Below are 17,455 nucleotides of genomic sequence, written 5' to 3'. Positions count from 1 at the left end.
TCGAATTTTGGGGGTCCCGGCTCCGATTTTGGGGGTCCCGGCTCCGATTCGGGGGGGTCCGGGTGCGGATTTTGGGACCCCCCCCGCCCCCTCCTCACCCCCCCCCCAATTTTATTTTGGGGAGGGGGGGGGTCCCCCGCAGATTTTGGGGATTTTTGGGGGGTCCCGGGGGGGTTTTGGGGTTCCGGGGGGGATTTTGGGGATTTTTGGGGGGTCCCGGGGGGGTTTTGGGGGTCCCGGGGGGGATTTTGGGGGATTTTGGGGATTTTTGGGGGGTCCCGGGGGGGTTTTGGGGGGTCCCCCGCCGCCGGTGCCGGTCCCGGGTTCGGCTGCGACGTTTGGGGGGGGGGGGGAGGGGAAAATTGGGGGGGGCTCCGATGAGAGGGGGGGGGAGGGGGGGAAGGGGGAGGGGCCTGGAAGGTTCTGCGGTGACGTCAGCGCTGGGCGGGGCCGGAACCCGCGGGGTTTGGGGGGGGGGGAGTTGGCCCCGCCCCCTTCCCCGCGCGCGCGCGGTTTCCATGGCAACGGAAAAGCGGCGCCGTTTCCGGGGTGACGGGAAGGCCACGCCCACCCTCGGGTTAGGCCACGCCCCCTCGGGCTAAGCCACGCCCACCTCGGGTCAGGCCACGCCCACCTCCTCGCTTTAGACCACGCCCCTCCCGGGTTAAGCCACGCCCCCTCGTAGGGTTTGGCCACGCCCACCTCGTTTAGGCCACGCCCCCTCCTCGCGTCAGGCCACGCCCACCTCGTTTAGGCCACGCATCCTCTGGGTAAGCCACGCCCCTCCGGCCCTAATTAACCCCCACAGAGCTCTCTAATTAACACCCTCACCATCCTAATTAACCCCTCAGGCACTAATTAACTCCCTGGCACTAATTAACCCTCCCAGAGCACCCTAATTAACCTGCCCAGGCACTAATTAACCTCCCCCCGGCCACCTTAATTAACACCCCTGGCCCAAATTAATCCCCCCCGGTGCTAATTAACCCACTCAGACCACACTAATTAACCTGACCAGGCACTAATTAACCCCCCTGGCCACCTTAATTAACCCCTCTGGCCCTAATTAATTTCCCCGGCACTAATTAACCCCCCCAAGCCACTTTAATTAACCCCCAGGCCACCCTAATTAATCCCCCTGGCCCTAATTAATCCCCCCCGGTGCTAATTAAGCCCCCTGACCATCCTAATTAACCCACCCCCGGCACTAATTAACCCCCAGACCATTTAATTAACCCCTCCTAGATCATCTTAATTAACCCCCTGGCACTAATTAACCCCCCAGACCACCCTAATTAACCCAACCAGGCACTAATTAACCCCCCAGACCATTTAATTAACCCCTCCTAGATCATCTTAATTAACCCCCCAGGCACTAATTAACCCCCCAGACCACCCTAATTAGGCCCCCCAGGCCCTAATTAAGCCCCCTAATTAACCCCCCAGGCACTAATTACCCCCCCCCCCCACCCTAATGAAACCCCCAGGGTTTGGGGAGGTCCAGGGGAGGAATTTTTGGGAATTCTGGGATCATTTTTGGGAATCCTGGGACCATTTTTGGGAATTCTGGGATCATTTTTGGGAATTCTGGGAACATTTTTGGGAATTCTGGGATCATTTTTGGGAATTCTGGGATCATTTTTGGGAATCCCAGGATGATTTTTGGGAATTCTGGGATCATTTTTGGGAATTCCGGGATCATTTTTGGGAATTCTGGGATCATTTTTGGGAATCCCAGGATGATTTTTGGGAATCCCAGGATCATTTTTATGACCCCAGGATGATTTTTGGGAATCCTCGTTTGATTTTTATGACCCCAGGATCGATTTTTGGAATCCCAGGATCATTTTGGAATCCTGGTTTGATTTTTGGGATCCCAGGATGATTTTTGGGAATCCCAGGCTGATTTTCAGAATCCCAGGATCATTTTTTGGGATCCCAGGATCATTTCGGGATTCCAGGATCATTTTTGGGAATCCCAGGGTAATTTTTGGGATCCCAGGATGATTTTTTTTTGGGGTCCCAGGATCATTTTGGGATCCTGGTTTGATTTTTGGGATCCCGGGATGATTTTTATGGCCCCAGGATGATTTTTGGGATCCCAGGATGATTTTTTGGAATCCTGGTTTGATTTTTGGGAATCCCAGGATGATTTTTAGGATCCCAGGATGATTTTTTGGGATCCCAGGATCATTTTGGGAATCCTGGGCTGATTTTCAGAATCCCAGGATCATTTTTGGGAATCCCAGAATAATTTTTTGGAATCCCAGGATGAATTTTGGAATCCTGGTTTGATTTTTGGGATCCCAGGATGAATTTTGGGATCCCAGGGTGATTTTTTTGATCCCAGGATGATTTTTGGGATCCTGGGATGATTTTTGGGAATCCCAGGCTGATTTTCAGAATCCCAGAATAATTTTTGTGACCCAGGATCGATTTTTGGGAATCCTGGGCTGATTTTTGGGAATCCTGGGCTGATTTTTGGGGATCCCAGGACGAATTTTGGGATTTCAGAGCTCTCACCCCCACCCAGAACAGTTTGAAATCCTTTATTGAGGTCACGTGATCCCTTATTTACATATCGTACATCTCAGGCAGGGGGGGAGGGGCCACCACCCCTCCCCCCTCCCCTCCCCCCTCCAATTTTTATTTTTATTTATTTTTTTTAATTTTTATTTTATTTCATTTTTTTTTGGCTTTTTGGTTTTTTTTTTTTTACCCCTCCCCCCCCGTTTTTTTTTTTTTTTTTAAATTTATATTATTTTAATTCCTATCGTTATTAATATTAATATTATCATTAATTATTATTATTTTGGGGGGAGGGGTCGCTACATATCGGAGCCGTTTTATTGCCACAGGAATGATTTCGGGGGAGGGGGGGGGAGGGGACGCCATCCCCGCCCCTCCCCCTTCCCCAAGCCCCTCCCCCCCCACCACCATTTAACACCTCCCCTCCCCCACCCCCCCCAAAAAACCTCCCCCAGGACCCCCCTGCCCCCCCCAATTTGTGCTCGCGGGCGATGGGGGGACCCCACCGTGGACCAGCCACGCGGGGGAGGGGCAGGGCCGGGGACACCCCCTGGAATTTGGGTGGAGCCAAAAAAAAAAAAATGGCGGGAAAAAACCCAGCGGGGGAGGGGGAGGGGTCACGGGACCCGCCCCCGAGTGGGTGTGGAGGTGCTGGAGGGGACAAGATGGCCGCCGAGGTGATCCTTGTCTCTCATTGGTCACAATTCCCACTCAAAATGGCCGCCGAGGTGATCCTTGTCTCTCATTGGTCACAATTCCCAGCCAAGATGGCCGCCGAGGTGATCCTTGTCTCTCATTGGTCACAATTCCCAGCCAAGATGGCCGCCGAGGTGATCCTTGTCTCTCATTGGTCAGTGCCCAGCCAAGATGGCCGCCGAGGTGATCCTTGTCTCTCATTGGTCAGTGGCCAGCCAAGATGGCCGCCGAGGTGATCCTTGTCTCTCATTGGCTGGTCCTGCCCACTCAAAATGGCCGCCGAGGTGATCCTTGTCTCTCATTGGTCAGCCCTGCCCAATCAAAATGGCTGCCGAGGTGATCTTTGTCTCTCATTGGTCACAATTCCCAGCCAAGATGGCCGCCGAGGTGATCCTTGTCTCTCATTGGTCACAATCCCCACTCAAAATGGCCGCCGAGGTGATCCTTGTCTCTCATTGGTCAGTGCCCAGCCAAGATGGCCGCCGAGGTGATCCTTGTCTCTCATTGGTCAGCCCTGCCCAATCAAAATGGCCACCAGGGCGATCCTTGTCTCTCATTGGTCACAATTCCCAGCCAAGATGGCCGCCGAGGTGATCCTTGTCTCTCATTGGTCACAATCCCCACTCAAAATGGCCGCCGAGGTGATCCTTGTCTCTCATTGGTCAGCCCTGCCCAATCAAAATGGCCACCAGGGCGATCCTTGTCTCTCATTGGCTGCTGCCGCCGAGCCAAAATGGCCGCCGAGCCGTTCCTGCTCCTTCATTGGCTGTTGCTGACAGGACAAAATGGCCGCCGAGCCAAGATGGCCGCCGAGCTGATCCTCATCCCTCATTGGCTGCCGCTGCCATTCAAAATGGCCGCCGAGCCCATCCTGCCCTCTGATTGGCTGCTGCTGCCGGGCCAAATAAATCGCCAAGATGGCGGCGATGACATCACCAAGATGGCGGCGATGACATCGCCAAGATGGCGGACGGGAGTTGGGCCTTGATGTCCCCAAATGGCTCCAGGTGTGTCCAGGTGTCCCCAGGTGTCCCCAGGTGTCCCCAAATGGCTCCAGTTCCCCCCAGGTGTCCCCAGGTGTGTCCAGGTGTGTCTCCAGGTGTCCCCAGGTGTCCCAGTTGCCCCCAGTTGTCCCCAGGTGTCCCCAGGTGTCCCCAGATGTGTCCAGGTGTCCCCAGGTGTGTCCAGGTGTATCTCAGGTATGTCCCAGATGTCCCCAGGTGTCCCCAGATGTGTCCAGGTGTATCTCAGGTGTGTCCCAAGTGTCCCCAGATGTCCCCAGGTGTCCCCAGGTGTGTCCCAGTTCCCCCCAGTCCCCCCCAGTTGTGTCCCAGGCGTGTCCAGGTGTGTCCCAGGTGTCCCCAGGTGTATCTCAGGTATGTCCCATGTCCCTCAAGTGTCCCCAGGTGTCCCCAGGTGTGTCCCCAGGTGTCCCCAGGTGTCCCCAGGTGTGTTCAGGGGGTCTCTCAGGTGTCCCCAGGTGTCCCCAGCTGTCCCCAGGTTTGTCCCAGCTGTCCCCAGATGTGTCCAGGTGTCCCCAGGTGTGTCCAGGTGTATCTCAGGTGTGTCCCAGTTCCCCCCAGTTGTGTCCCAGTTCCCCCCAGTTCCCCCCAGCTGTCCCCAGGTTTGTCCCAGATGTCCCCAGGTGTATCTCAGGTGTATCCCAGATGTCCCCAGCTGTCCCCAGGTGTCCCCAGGTGTGTCCCAGTTCCCCCGAGTTGTGTCCCAGGTGTCCCCAGGTGTATCTCAGATGTGTCCAGGTGTATCTCAGGTGTGTCCCCAGCTGTGTCCCAGTTCCCCCCAGATGTCCCCAGATGTGTCCAGGTGTCCCCAGATGTCCCCAGGTGTCCCCAGCTGTCCCCAGGTGTCCCCAGATGTGTCCAGGTGTCCCCAGATGTGTCCAGGTGTATCTCAGGTGTGTCCCAGTTCCCCCCAGTTGTGTCCCAGATGTCCCCAGGTGTATCCCAGGTGTCCCCAGGTGTCCCCAGTTCCCCCCAGGTGTATCTCAGGTGTATCCCAGATGTCCCCAGATGTCCCCAGATGTCCCCAGATGTGTCCAGGTGTCCCCAGGTGTGTCCAGGTGTATCTCAGGTGTGTCCCAGTTCCCCCCAGTTCCCCCCAGATGTCCCCAGGTGTGTCCCCAGCTGTCCCCAGGTGTCCCCAGGTGTCCCCAGGTGTGTCCAGGTGTCCCCAGCTGTCCCCAGGTGTGTCCAGGTGTCCCCATCCCCCCCAGTCCCCCCCCCCATCCCCCCCTAACAAGGTGATGTGGACAGGTGCGGGTGCGGGGGGGGTCTCTGGGGGTACTTGATGGCGGGCGGGTAATTCTGCGTCATCTGGATGGAGACGTCGGAGGAGGCGTCCGAGGGGCTGCGGGCGCGGGGCCACGCCCGCGGCTGCAGGAACTGCCCCGACAGCCCCGAGCAGGTGCTGAGGCGCGGCCGCAGCAGGTGAGGCGGCGCCCGGTACAGCTCCTCCTCGGCGTAGCGCTTGGTGAACAGGTACACCGACATCACGCCCGCGCCCTGCGGACGGACACGCGGACACCTGGGTGGAGGCTGTCGCAGCTTGGCGACGCCCGCCATGTTGTCCCCTCAGGTTTCCCGCCCTTTTCTCCCCTCACGAGCGCCGCCATTTTCCCCCTCACGATGGCCGCCATTTTGTCCCCTCACCTTTCCTGCTCTTTTCTCCCCTCAGGTTTCCCGCTCTTTTCTCCCCTCACGAGCGCCGCCATTTTGTCCCCTCAGGTTTCCCGCCCTTTTCCCCCCTCATGATTGCCACCATTTTGTCCCCTCACGTTTCCCACCCTTTTTCTCCCCTCACGTTTCCCGCCCTTTTTTCCCCTCATGTTTCCCGCCCTTTTCTCCCCTCAGGCTTCCCGCTCTTTTTTTCCCCTCACGATTGCTGCCATTTTGTCCCCTCAGGTTTCCCACCCTTTTCCCCCTCATGATTGCCGCCATTTTGTCCCCTCAGGTTTCCCGCCCTTTTTCTCCCCTCATGCCAGCCGCTATTTTGTCCCCTCACCTTTCCTACCATTTTCTCCCCTCATGCCGGCCGCCATTTTGTCCCCTCACGTTTCCCACTCTTTTTCGTCCCTCACGTTTCCCGCTCTTTTCTCCCCTCATGATTGCCGCCATTTTGTCCCCTCACGTTTCCCGCCCCTTTTTTTACCCTCACGATTGCTGCCATTTCCCCCCCTCAGATTTCCCGCCCTTTTTTCCCCCTCATGCTGGCCGCCATTTTGTCCCCTCACGTTTCCTGCCTTTTTCCCCCTCATGTTTTCTTTTCTCCCTCACATTTCCCACCCACATTTTCCTTTTGTTCCACTCTATTTTCCTCCACACTTTCTCTTATTTTCCTTTCCCATTTCCCACCCTTTATCCCTTAAATTTCCCATTTTTCTTCCGTGTTTTCCTCCACTTTTCCCCTCATGATTGCCGCCATTTTGTCCCCTCACCTTTCCCACCATTTTCTCCCCTCATGCCGGCCGCCATTTTGTCCCCTCACATTTTCCCGCCCTTTTTCTCCCCTCACGTTTCCCGCCATTTTCTCCCCTCACATCTCCCACCCTCAGCATAAAATCAGATTTTAGGGGGAAAACTCAGGATTATTTTAAAGAAAACTGATTTTTTGAGTGGGAAAAAAAGTGCATTTTAGGAGAAAACCTAAATTTTTCTCAAAAATGTGCATTTTTTGAGCAGAAACCCCTTAATTTCTACCCAAAAAAAATTCACATTTTTCCTGGGAAAAAAAACCTTTTTTTGCAGGGAAGGAAACTGGGATTATTTTACAAAAAAACTGATTTTTTCCCCAGGGAAAACCCAACATTTTCAGGGCGTAAAAATGACATTTTCTCTCCTAAAACCACCATTTTTCCACCGAAAAATTCAGTTTTTTCACCGAAAATTCCGTTTTTTCACCGAAAAAATCCGGATTTTTTTGGGGAATTCTGGTTTTTTTTGGGAACTCACCTCTTTGAGGAGGAAGGAGGAGGCGGCGAAGGCGAAGGACCAGCCGTAGCGGTATTGGAAATATTGCTCGGAGCCACCGGGGCGATTCATCACCTCGTCGTTGATGCTCGAGATGTACAAAACCAACCCCACCACCAGAGACAGGCCTGGAAAAAGGGGAAAAATTCGGGATTTCGGGAAAAATTCGGGATTTCGGGAAAAATTCGGGATTTTGGGAAAAATTCAGGATTTTGGGAAAAATTCGGGATTTCAGGAAAAATTCAGGATTTTGGGAAAAATTCGGGATTTCGGGAAAAATTCGGGATTTTGGGAAAAATTCGAGATTTTGGGAAAAATTCGGGAGGATTTCGGGAAAATTCCAGGAGGTTTGAGGAGATTTTGAGGAGTTTTGGGGGAGAAATGAGGAGAAATGAGAGTTTGGGGGGTTTTAGGGAGGGTTTGGGGGGAAAATTCGGGATTTCGGGAAAAATTCGGGATTTTGGGAAAAATTCGGGATTTCGGGAAAAATTCGGGATTTCGGGAAAAATCCGGGATTTCGGGAAAAATTCGGGAGGATTTCGGGAAAAATCCGGGAGGTTTGAGGAGATTTTGAGGAGTTTTGGGGGAGAAATGAGGAGAAATGAGAGTTTGGGGGGTTTTAGGGTGGGTTTGGGGGGAAAATTTGGGATTTTGGGAAAAATTCGGGATTTCGGGAAAAATTCGGGATTTTGGGAGAAATTCGGGAGGATTTCTGGAAAATTCCGGGAGGTTTGAGGAGATTTTGAGGAGTTTTGGGGGAGAAATGAGGAGAAATGAGAGTTTGGGGGGTTTTAGGGAGGGTTTGGGGGGAAAATTCGGAATTTTGGGAAAAATTCGGGATTTTGGGAAAAATTCGGGATTTTGGGAAAAGTTCGGGAGGATTTCTGGAAAATTCCGGGAGGTTTGAGGAGATTTTGAAGAGTTTTGGGGGAGAAATGAGGAGAAATGAGAGTTTGGGGGGTTTTAGGGAGGGTTTGGGGGGAAAATTTGGGATTTAGGAAGGAATTTGGGAAGATTTGGAGGAGTTTTGGGGAAAAATTGTTTGGGGAGGGATTTGGGAGATTTTAGGGAGGGTTTGGGGGAAAATTTGGGATTTGGGAAGGAATTTGGGGAGATTTTGAGGAGTTTCGGGGGAGAAATGAGGAGAAATGAGAGTTTTGGGGAGAATTTTGGGATTTAGGAAGATTTGGGGGGATTTTGAGAGGATTTTCAGACAGAGGGGAGGATTTTGGGGGGAAAATCTGATTTTTTTTGGTTTTTTTTTTCTTTTAGAGGGATCCCTGGGGCTCTCTGGGTCAGTTTTGGGGGAATTTGTGCCAATTTTGGGGGAATTTGTGCCAATTTTGGGTGGATTTGTTCCAATTTTGGAGCTCCCACCCTGAAGAGGACAACAAAGGCCAATGGGTGCAATGGGCGGTTCCGGAGCCAATTTTGGTGCAGATTTTTGGGGTAAAATCAGAATTTTTTGGTGTTTTTCATCTTCTGGGGAATCCCAGGGGTATCTCTGGGTCAGTTTTGGGTGGATTTGTGCCAATTTTGGGTGGATTTGTGCCAATTTTGGGTGGATTTGTTCCAATTTTGGAGCTCCCACCCTGAAGAGGACAACAAAGGCCAATGGGTGGAACAGGTGGGTCCGGAGCCGATTTTGGCGCAGATTTTTGGGGTAAAATCAGATTTTTTTTGGGTTTTTCATCTTCTGGGGGTTCTCCCTCACCCGAGAGGATGAAGAAGATGCCCGAGACGAAGGCCAGGAGGGTCCTCTGGGGCCGGATGTGCCCCACGTTGCTGATGACGAAGGCGGTGAAGACCAGGAACAGACTGACCATGGGGAAGGGCGTGGCCGTCCTCACCGTCTCTGGAAACCCCAAAAAAAGGTCAGGAACACCCCAAAATCTCACCCAAATCACCCCAAAATCACCCTGAGAATCTCAGGAGCCATCCCCCAAAAAATCCGGAATTTTCAGCCCTCCAAAAACGCCAAAAAAAGCAAAAAAATCCCTCAAATCATCCCCAAATTCTGCTTAAATTTCCCCAAAATTTATCCCAAATTTATCCCAAATTCACCCCAAATTCATCCCAAGACTCTCAGGACCCCCCCCCCAAAAAAAGCTGGAATTTTCAGACCCACCCAGAGCCCCCAAATTGCCCTAAAAACACCCAAAAATCCTCCCAAACCTCTCGGATTTATCCCAAATTTCACCCAAATTCCCCCAAATTCACCTCCCAAAAAAACCCAAAATTTCCAGACCCCAAAATCCCAAAAAACCCCAAAAATCCTCTCCAAAATTTCCCCAAAATTCCGAAAAAAGCCCCAAAATTCCCCTCAAAAAAATCTCTGGAATTTCCAGAGAGCCAAAAAAACTAAAAAAAAAATAAATCTTCCCCAAAATTCCCAGATTTTCCCCCAAAATTCCCGAATTTCCCCCTTACTGAGGATGTTTTCCGTGTTTTCCGTCACCAAATTCACTTCTGGCTCCAGGAAATATTCGGAGGCCACGCATCGCCCCTTCTCCCGTCCTGGGGGGACCCAAAAACCCCCAAATTATCCCAAAATTATCCCAAAAATCCATTTGGGATCCCAAAGTTTCTCCCAGAGCCCCCAAAATCGGCCAAAAACGCAAAGTTCTGCCCCAAAAATGCCAAAATTTCCACCTAAAAACCCCCAAATTCCCCCCAAAATGCCAAAATTTCCACCCAAAATCCCCCCAAAAATCCAATTTCTGCCCCCAAAATGCCAAAATTTCCACCTAAAAACCCCCAAATTCCCCCCAAAATGCCGAAATTTCCACCCAAAATTCCCCCCAAAATCCATTTTTTCACCCCAAAATCCCCCAAAAAATCCAAATTCTGCCCCCAAAATTTCCACCCAAAATGCCCAAAATTCCCCCCAAAATCCGATTTTTCACCCCAAAATCCCCCCAAAAAATCCAAATTCTGCCCCCAAAATTTCCACCTAAAAGACCCAAAATTCCCCCCAAAAATGCCAAAATTTCCACCCAAAATTCCCCCAAAAATCCAATTTTTCACCCCAAAACCCCCCCAAAAATCCAAATTCTGCCCCCAAAATGCCAAAATTTCCACCCAAAAGCCAAATTTTTTACCTAAAACACACAAAATTCCCCCAAAATCCCGATTTTTCCCCCCAAATTTTATCCAAGGATCCCCAAATCTCTCTCAAGATCCAAAATTCTCCCCAAAATTCCCAAAATTCTCCCCAAAATTCCCCCTAAAATTCCAATTTCTTCCCCCCAGAGATCCCCAAAAACCCCAAAATCTCCCCAAATAACCCCAAAATCTCCCCCCAACATTCCCAAATTTTTTTTCCCACATTCCCAAAATTTTTTCCAGGATTTTTGGGATTAAATTCGTCAAAACAGAGCCCAAAAAAACTCTCGAAAATCCCCCAAAAATCCGATTTTTTCCCCTTAAAACCCAAATATCTCTCTCCATGTTTTTCCCAGCGATCCCAAATTTTTTCCCCAGAATTCCCAAATATTCTCCAACATTCCCAAATTTTTTCCAGGATTTTTGGGATTATTTATGTCCCAATAAAACTCCAAGAAACCCCCAAAAATCCAATTTTTTTTCCCCTTAAAACCCAAATATCTCCCTCCAAATTTTTCCCAGCGATCCCAAATTTTTCCCTCAGAATTCCCAAATATTTTCCCACATTCCCAAAATTTTTCCAGGATTTTTGGGATTATTTATGTCCCAATAAAACTCAAAAAAACCCCAAAAAATCCCCAAAAAATCCGATTTTTTTCCCTTAAAACCCAAATATCTCCCTCCAAATTTTTCCCAGCGATCCCAAATTTTTTCCCCAGAATTCCCAAATATTTTCCCACATTCCCAAATTTTTTCCAGGATTTTTGGGATTATTTATGTCCCAAAAAAACCCCAAAAATCCCCCCAAAAATCCAATTTTTTCCCCTTAAAACCCAAATATCTCCCTCAATTTTTTTCCCAGCGATCCCAAATTTTTCCCTCAGAATTCCCAAATATTTTCCAACATTCCCAATTTTTTCCAGGATTTTTGGGACTATCTGTGACCCAAAAAACCTCAAAAAATCCCCGAAAAATCCAATTTTTTCCCCTTAAAACCCAAATATCTCCCTCAATTTTTTTCCCAGCCATCCCAAATTTTTTCCCCAACATTCCCAAATATTTTCCAACATTCCCAAATTTTTTCCAGGATTTTTACGACTATCTGTGGCACAAAAAAAACTCAAAAAATCCCCCAAAAATCCGATTTTTTCCCCTTAAAACCCAAATATCTCCCTCCATTTTTTTCCCAGCGATCCCAAATTTTTCCCCCAGCATTCCCAAATATTCTCCAACATTCCCAAACTTTTTTCCGGGCTATTTTCCCGGGAATACCTGCGAAGAAGCAGACTCTCCAGAGGCCGGCGTGCAGCGCCATCCTCACCTCGGTGCTCTGGTTTTGGGGGGACACCACCCCCTCCTCCATGTAGAGCCAATAATCCGTGGAGACGGCGATTCCCACCAGGAGCAGCCCGCACGCCCCGAAAACGCTGCTCAGCAGCGTCAGCGCCCGCGAGCTGCACGAGCTCATCCTGGAACCTGAGCAAGACGATGCTTCGGGAATTTTTTGGGAATTTTTAGCAATTTTTTTGGATTTTTTTTGGATTTTTTTGGGATTTTTTGGGGGGATTTTTGGGATTTTTTTGGGAATTTTTGGGGATTTTTTTGGAAATTTTTTAGAATTTTTTGGGATTTTTCTTGGAATTTTTTGGGATTTTTTTGGGATTTTTTTGGGGATTTTTTAGGATTTTTTGGGAATTTTTTGGATTTTTTTTGGATTTTTTTTTATTTTTTTGGGTTTTTTTTTGGGATTTTTAAAGGGGGTTGTGTTGGAGCGATGCGGTGTTGAAGGGGTTAAAAGTGGGAAGTGGCTGGGAATTTTTTGGGAATTTTTTGGGATTTTTTTGGAAATTTTTTGGAAATTTTCTGGATTTTTTTCGGATTTTTTTTTATTTTTTTTTAATTTTTTGGAATTTTTTTTTTATTTTTGGGGAATTTTTTGGGAATTTTTTGGAAATTTTTTTCGATTTTTTTTCGAAATTTTTCGGATTTTTTTAGAATTTTTTTGGATTTTTTGGGAATTTTTTGGGAATTTTTTAGGATTTTTTGGGAATTTTTTGGGGATTTTTTTTAGAATTTTTTTGGATTTTTTGGGAATTTTTTGGGGAGTTTTTTGTGGGGTTTTTTGGGGTGGTTTAAGGAGCCCCGAAAACGCTGCTCAGCAGCGTCAGCGCCCGCGAGCTGCACGAGCTCATCCTGGAACCTGAGCAAGACGATGCTCCGGGAATTTTTCGGGAATTTTTTGGGAATTTTTTGGATTTTTTTGGGAATTTTTAGCAATTTTTTTGGATTTTTTTTGGATTTTTTTGGGATTTTTTGGGGGGATTTTTGGGATTTTTTTGGGAATTTTTTGGGATTTTTTTGGGAATTTTTTAGAATTTTTTGGGATTTTTTTTGGAATTTTTTGGGATTTTTTTGGGATTTTTTTGGGAATTTTTTGGAATTTTTTGGGATTTTTTTTACAATTTTTTTGGATTTTTTGGATTTTTTTTGGATTTTTTTTTATTTTTTTAAGGGTTTTTAAAGGGGGTTGTGCTGGAGCGATGCGGTGTTGAAGGGGTTAAAAGTGGGAAGTGGCTGGGAATTTTTTGGGAATTTTTTGGGAATATTTTGGGAATTTTTTGGGAATTTTTTGGGAATTTTTAGCAATTTTTTTGGATTTTTTTTGGATTTTTTTCGGGTTTTTTTTGGATTTTTTAAGGGTTTTTAAAGGGGTTTGTGTTGGAGCGATGCGGTGTTGAAGGGGTTAAAAGTGGGAAGTGGCTGGGAATTTTTTGGGAATTTTTTGGGATTTTTTTGGGGAATTTTTTGGGATTTTTTTGGGAGTTTTTTAGGATTTTTTGGGAATTTTTGGGGATTTTTTTGGGGATTTTTTTCCGATTTTTTTTTTTTTTTTAATTTTTTCGGATTTTTTGGGGGGTTTTTTGGGATTTTTAAAGGGGTTTGTGTTGGAGCGATGCGGTGTTGAAGGGGTTAAAAGTGGGAAGCGATTGGGAATTTTATGGGAATTTTTTGGGAATTTTTTGGGAATATTTTGGGAATTTTTAGCAATTTTTTTGGATTTTTTTTCGATTTTTTTTGGATTTTTTTTTTTATTTTTTAAGGGTTTTTAAAGGGGGTTGTGCTGGAGCGATGCGGTGTTGAAGGGGTTAAAAGTAGGAAGTGGTTGGGAATTTTATGGGAATTTTTTGGGATTTTTTTTGGAGTTTTTTAGGATTTTTTGGGAATTTTTTGGATTTTTTTGGGAATTTTTTTCCGATTTTTTTTTTTTTTTAAATTTTTTTTGGATTTTTTTGGGGTTTTTTGGGGATTTTTAAAGGGGGTTGTGTTGGAGCCATGCGGTGTTGAAGGGGTTAAAAGTGGAAAGCAATTGGGAATTTTATGGGAAATTTTTGGGAATTTTTTGGGAATATTTTGGGAATTTTTAGCAATTTTTTTGGATTTTTTTTCGATTTTTTTCGATTTTTTTTGGATTTTTTAAGGGTTTTCGAAGGGGGTTGTGCTGGAGCGATGCGGGGTTGAAGGGGTTAAAAGTGGGAATTTTTTGGGAATTTTTCGGGAATTTTTTGGGAATTTTTTAGGATTTTTTGGGAATTTTTAGCATTTTTGGGGGTTTTTTTTTTAAGGGTTTTTTATGAATTTTTAAAGGGGTTGTGCTGGAGCCATGCGGGGCTGAAAGGGTTAAAAATGGGAAGAGAGCGGGATGGGAATTTTGGGAATTTTTGGGAGAATTTTTTTGGGAATTTTGGGATTTTTTTGGGAATTTTTTGGGAATTTTTTGGAATTTTTTTGGGGAATTTTTCCCATTTTTTGGGTTTTTTTGGGGAAGCGCTGAGGCAGCGAAAGGGTTAAAAAAGGGGCGGGGCCAAATCCGGGCTGGGAATTTTGGGGAATTTTGGGAAAATTTGGGAAAAGTTTTGGGTTAAAAATGGGAAAAAATGGGAAAAATGGGAAAAAAATGGAAAAAAATGGGAAAAAATGGGAAAAAATGGGAAAAAATGGGAAAAAAATGGGGAAAAAATGGGAAAAATGGGGAAAAATGGGAAAAAAATGGGGAAAAAATGGGAAAAAATGGGAAAAAAAAAGTTCGGGAATGGAATTTTTTGGGGAGGTTTGGGGGGAATTTTGGGAATTTTGGGAAAATTTGGGAATTTTGGGGCTCTTGAGGGGATTTGGGGATTTTTGGGGGGAATTTTTGGGATTTGGGGTTGGAATTTTGGGGATTTTGGGGTTGGATTTGGGAGAATTTTGGGGGAATTTTTGGGAATTTTGGGGTTGGATTTGGGGGGAATTTTGGGGGAATTTTTGGGATTTTGGGGTTGGATTTTGGGGAATTTTGGGGTTAAATTCGGGGGAATTTTGGGAGATTTTTGGGATAAATTTGGGAGATTTTTGGGATGAATTTTGGGAGATTTTTGGGATAAATTTGGGAGATTTTTGGGATGAATTTGGGAGGAATTGGGGGGGATTTTTTGGGAGTTTCGGGGTTAAATTCGGGGGAATTTTGGGAGATTTTTGGGATAAATTTGGGAGCTTTTTGGGATAAATTTGGGAGATTTTTGGGATAAATTTTGGGAGATTTTTGGGATAAATTTGGGAGATTTTTGGGATGAATTTGGGGGAATTTGGGAGGAATTGGGGGGGATTTTTTGGGAGTTTTGGGGTTAAATTTTGCTGGAATTTTGGGAGATTTTTGGGATTAATTTTGGGAGATTTTTGGGATAAATTTGGGAGATTTTTGGGATAAATTTGGGAGATTTTTGGGATAAATTTGGGAGATTTTTGGGATGAATTTGGGGCAATTTCGGGTCTTTTTTCCCGTGTGGGGGAGGGGAGGATCCAGCACCAAATTCCCCCTCCCCAAATTCCCCCTCCCCCAACCGCGGGCCCTTTCCCACGCCCCTCCCCCTCCCCAAAACCCCCCCAAAATTCCCGAAATTCCCCAAAAATTCCCGAAATTCCCCAAAATCCCCCCAAAAATTCCCAAAATTCCCCAAAATTCCCGAAATTCCCGAAATTCCCCGAATTCCCCCCAAAATTCCTCACCCGCTCACGGAGCCGGCGCTGCCCCCCGGGCCTGGGGCGCCATCGGAGCTGGGGGGGGGGGGGGACGGACGGACAGACGGACACGGGGAGGGGGATGAAGGAAGGACAGACGGACACGGGGGGGAGGGGGATGAAGGACAGACGGACACGGGGAGGGATGCGGGGAAGGACAGACGGACACCGGCGGGGATGCGGGAGAAGATGAAGGACAGACGGACAGACGGACGCGGCGGGGGGGATGCGGGAGAGGATGAAGGACAGACGGACAGACGGACACGCGGGGAGGATGCAGAGATGCGGGAAGGACAGACAGACGGACACGCGGGGGGATGGGGAGGAAGGACAGACGGACACCGGCGGGGATGCGGGGACGAGGATGAAGGACAGACAGACGGACACGGGGGGGGGGAGATGCGGGGATGGATGGAGGAAGGACAGACGGACACGCGGAGGATGCAGGAGAAGATGAAGGACAGACAGACACGGGGAGAGGGGGGATGAAGGACAGACAGACGGACACGCGGGGATGGATGGATGGATGGATGGAAGGACAGACAGACACGGAGGAGGACGCAGAGATGAAGGAAGGACAGACGGACACCGGGGCGGGGATGCGGGACCGGATGAAGGACAGACGGACACGGAGGGGGGGGGGGGGGGGGATGGAAGGACAGACAGACGGACGCGAGGAGGATGCAGGAGGGGATGAAGGACAGACGGACGGACAGGCGGGGGATGGGGATGAAGGACAGACGGACACGGGGAGAGAGGGGGGGATGGGGATGAAGGACAGACGGACGGACACGCGGAGGATGAAGGACAGACAGACGGACACGGGGGGATGCGGGAGCGGATGAAGGACAGACAGACGGACACGAGGAGGATGGGGATGGAAGGACAGACAGACAGACGGACACGGGGATGCGGGAGCGGATGAAGGACAGACAGACGGACACGGGGGGATGGGGATGGAAGGACAGACGGACACGGGGATGCGGGAGCGGATGAAGGACAGACAGACGGACACGGGGCGGGGGGAATGAATGAATGGATGGACGGACAGACGGACAGACGGACACTCGGACCCTCGGCCGGACGGACGGACGGACGGAGCCTCGGACAGACGGACGGACGGAGCCTCGGACAGACGGACGGAGCCTCGGACAGACGGACGGACAGACGGACGGACGGACGGACAGACGGACGGACAGCCGGACCCCGGGCGCCGCTGCGGCCGGGCCGGAGGCGCGGGACGGACAGACGGACGCGCGGGGGGAGGGGAAGGGTGGGGGGATGGGTGGGGGATGGGGGGGGGTGGGGGATGGGCTCCAAACCCCCCCCCCCTCCCCCCCCCCGCGCGCGGCCACCGCGTGACGTCACCGCGGCCGCTCTTAAAGGGACCGCGCACCCCGGCCCCGCCCCTCCCCCACACGGAGGGAGGGGGATTTTTTGGGGGAATTTCTAAAATTTTTTGGGGTTTTTTTTGGGGGTTTTTGGGGATTTTTGGGATTTTTCCAACGCCCCCAAAAAATGAAAAAAAAAAAGAGGGAAAAATAAAAGGGGGGAGGAGAAGCAAAATTCTGCCCGAAAAAAATCCCAAATTCAGGCAAAAAAAATCCCAAATAAAGCCCAAAAAAGTCCCAAATTCCTCCCAAAAAATTCCCAAATTCAGCCCAGAAAAATCCCAAATAAAGCCCAAAAAAGTCTCAAATTCCTCCCAAAAAATTCCCAAATAAAGCCCAAAAAAGTCCCAAATTCAGCCCAAAAAAAGTCCCAAATTCAAGCCAGAAAAATCCCAAATTCAGCCCCAAAAAAGTCCCAAATTCAGCCCAGAAAAATCCCAAATTTAATCCCCAAAGAATCCCAGATTTAATCCCAAAAATCCCCAAATTTCTTCATAAAAAGTCCCAAATTTTCCCCCCAAAAAATCCCAAAATTTCCCCCCCCAAAAATCCCAAATTCATCCCCAAAAAAATCCCAAATTTAATCCCCAAAAATCCCAAATTCATCCCCAAAAAAATCCCAAATTTAATCCCCAAAATCCCCCAAATTTCCCCACCCAAAAAATCCCAAATTTCCCCCCAAAAACCAGTCCA

General features: G+C 48.6%; 1 protein-coding gene and 1 long non-coding RNA gene across 2 annotated transcripts; one reads left to right on the top strand and one right to left on the bottom strand.

The window, feature by feature from the left end:
- The first annotated feature begins 4,369 nt into the window (after positions 1-4,369).
- LOC131589887 (uncharacterized) lies at positions 4,370-5,419 on the top strand. The gene is made up of 3 exons (XR_009279868.1): positions 4,370-4,413; positions 5,050-5,121; positions 5,390-5,419. It is a non-coding gene; the product is annotated as an uncharacterized LOC131589887 (long non-coding RNA).
- A 58-nt stretch (positions 5,420-5,477) lies between these two features.
- CACNG7 (calcium voltage-gated channel auxiliary subunit gamma 7) lies at positions 5,478-15,423 on the bottom strand. Its single transcript, XM_058859728.1, has 6 exons — positions 15,360-15,423; positions 11,589-11,792; positions 9,642-9,728; positions 8,926-9,066; positions 7,194-7,339; positions 5,478-5,747 (listed from the first exon to the last, which is right to left on the bottom strand). The coding sequence occupies exons 2-6, from the start codon at positions 11,782-11,784 to the stop codon at positions 5,478-5,480; spliced, it is 840 nt and encodes a 279-aa protein (XP_058715711.1). The 5' UTR covers positions 11,785-11,792; positions 15,360-15,423.
- Positions 15,424-17,455: the final 2,032 nt, after the last annotated feature.

This window comes from Poecile atricapillus, chromosome 30 (assembly GCF_030490865.1).
Source record: "Poecile atricapillus isolate bPoeAtr1 chromosome 30, bPoeAtr1.hap1, whole genome shotgun sequence".
Lineage (NCBI taxonomy): Eukaryota > Metazoa > Chordata > Aves > Passeriformes > Paridae > Poecile > Poecile atricapillus.
This window is presented reverse-complemented; position numbering and strand designations above follow the sequence as displayed.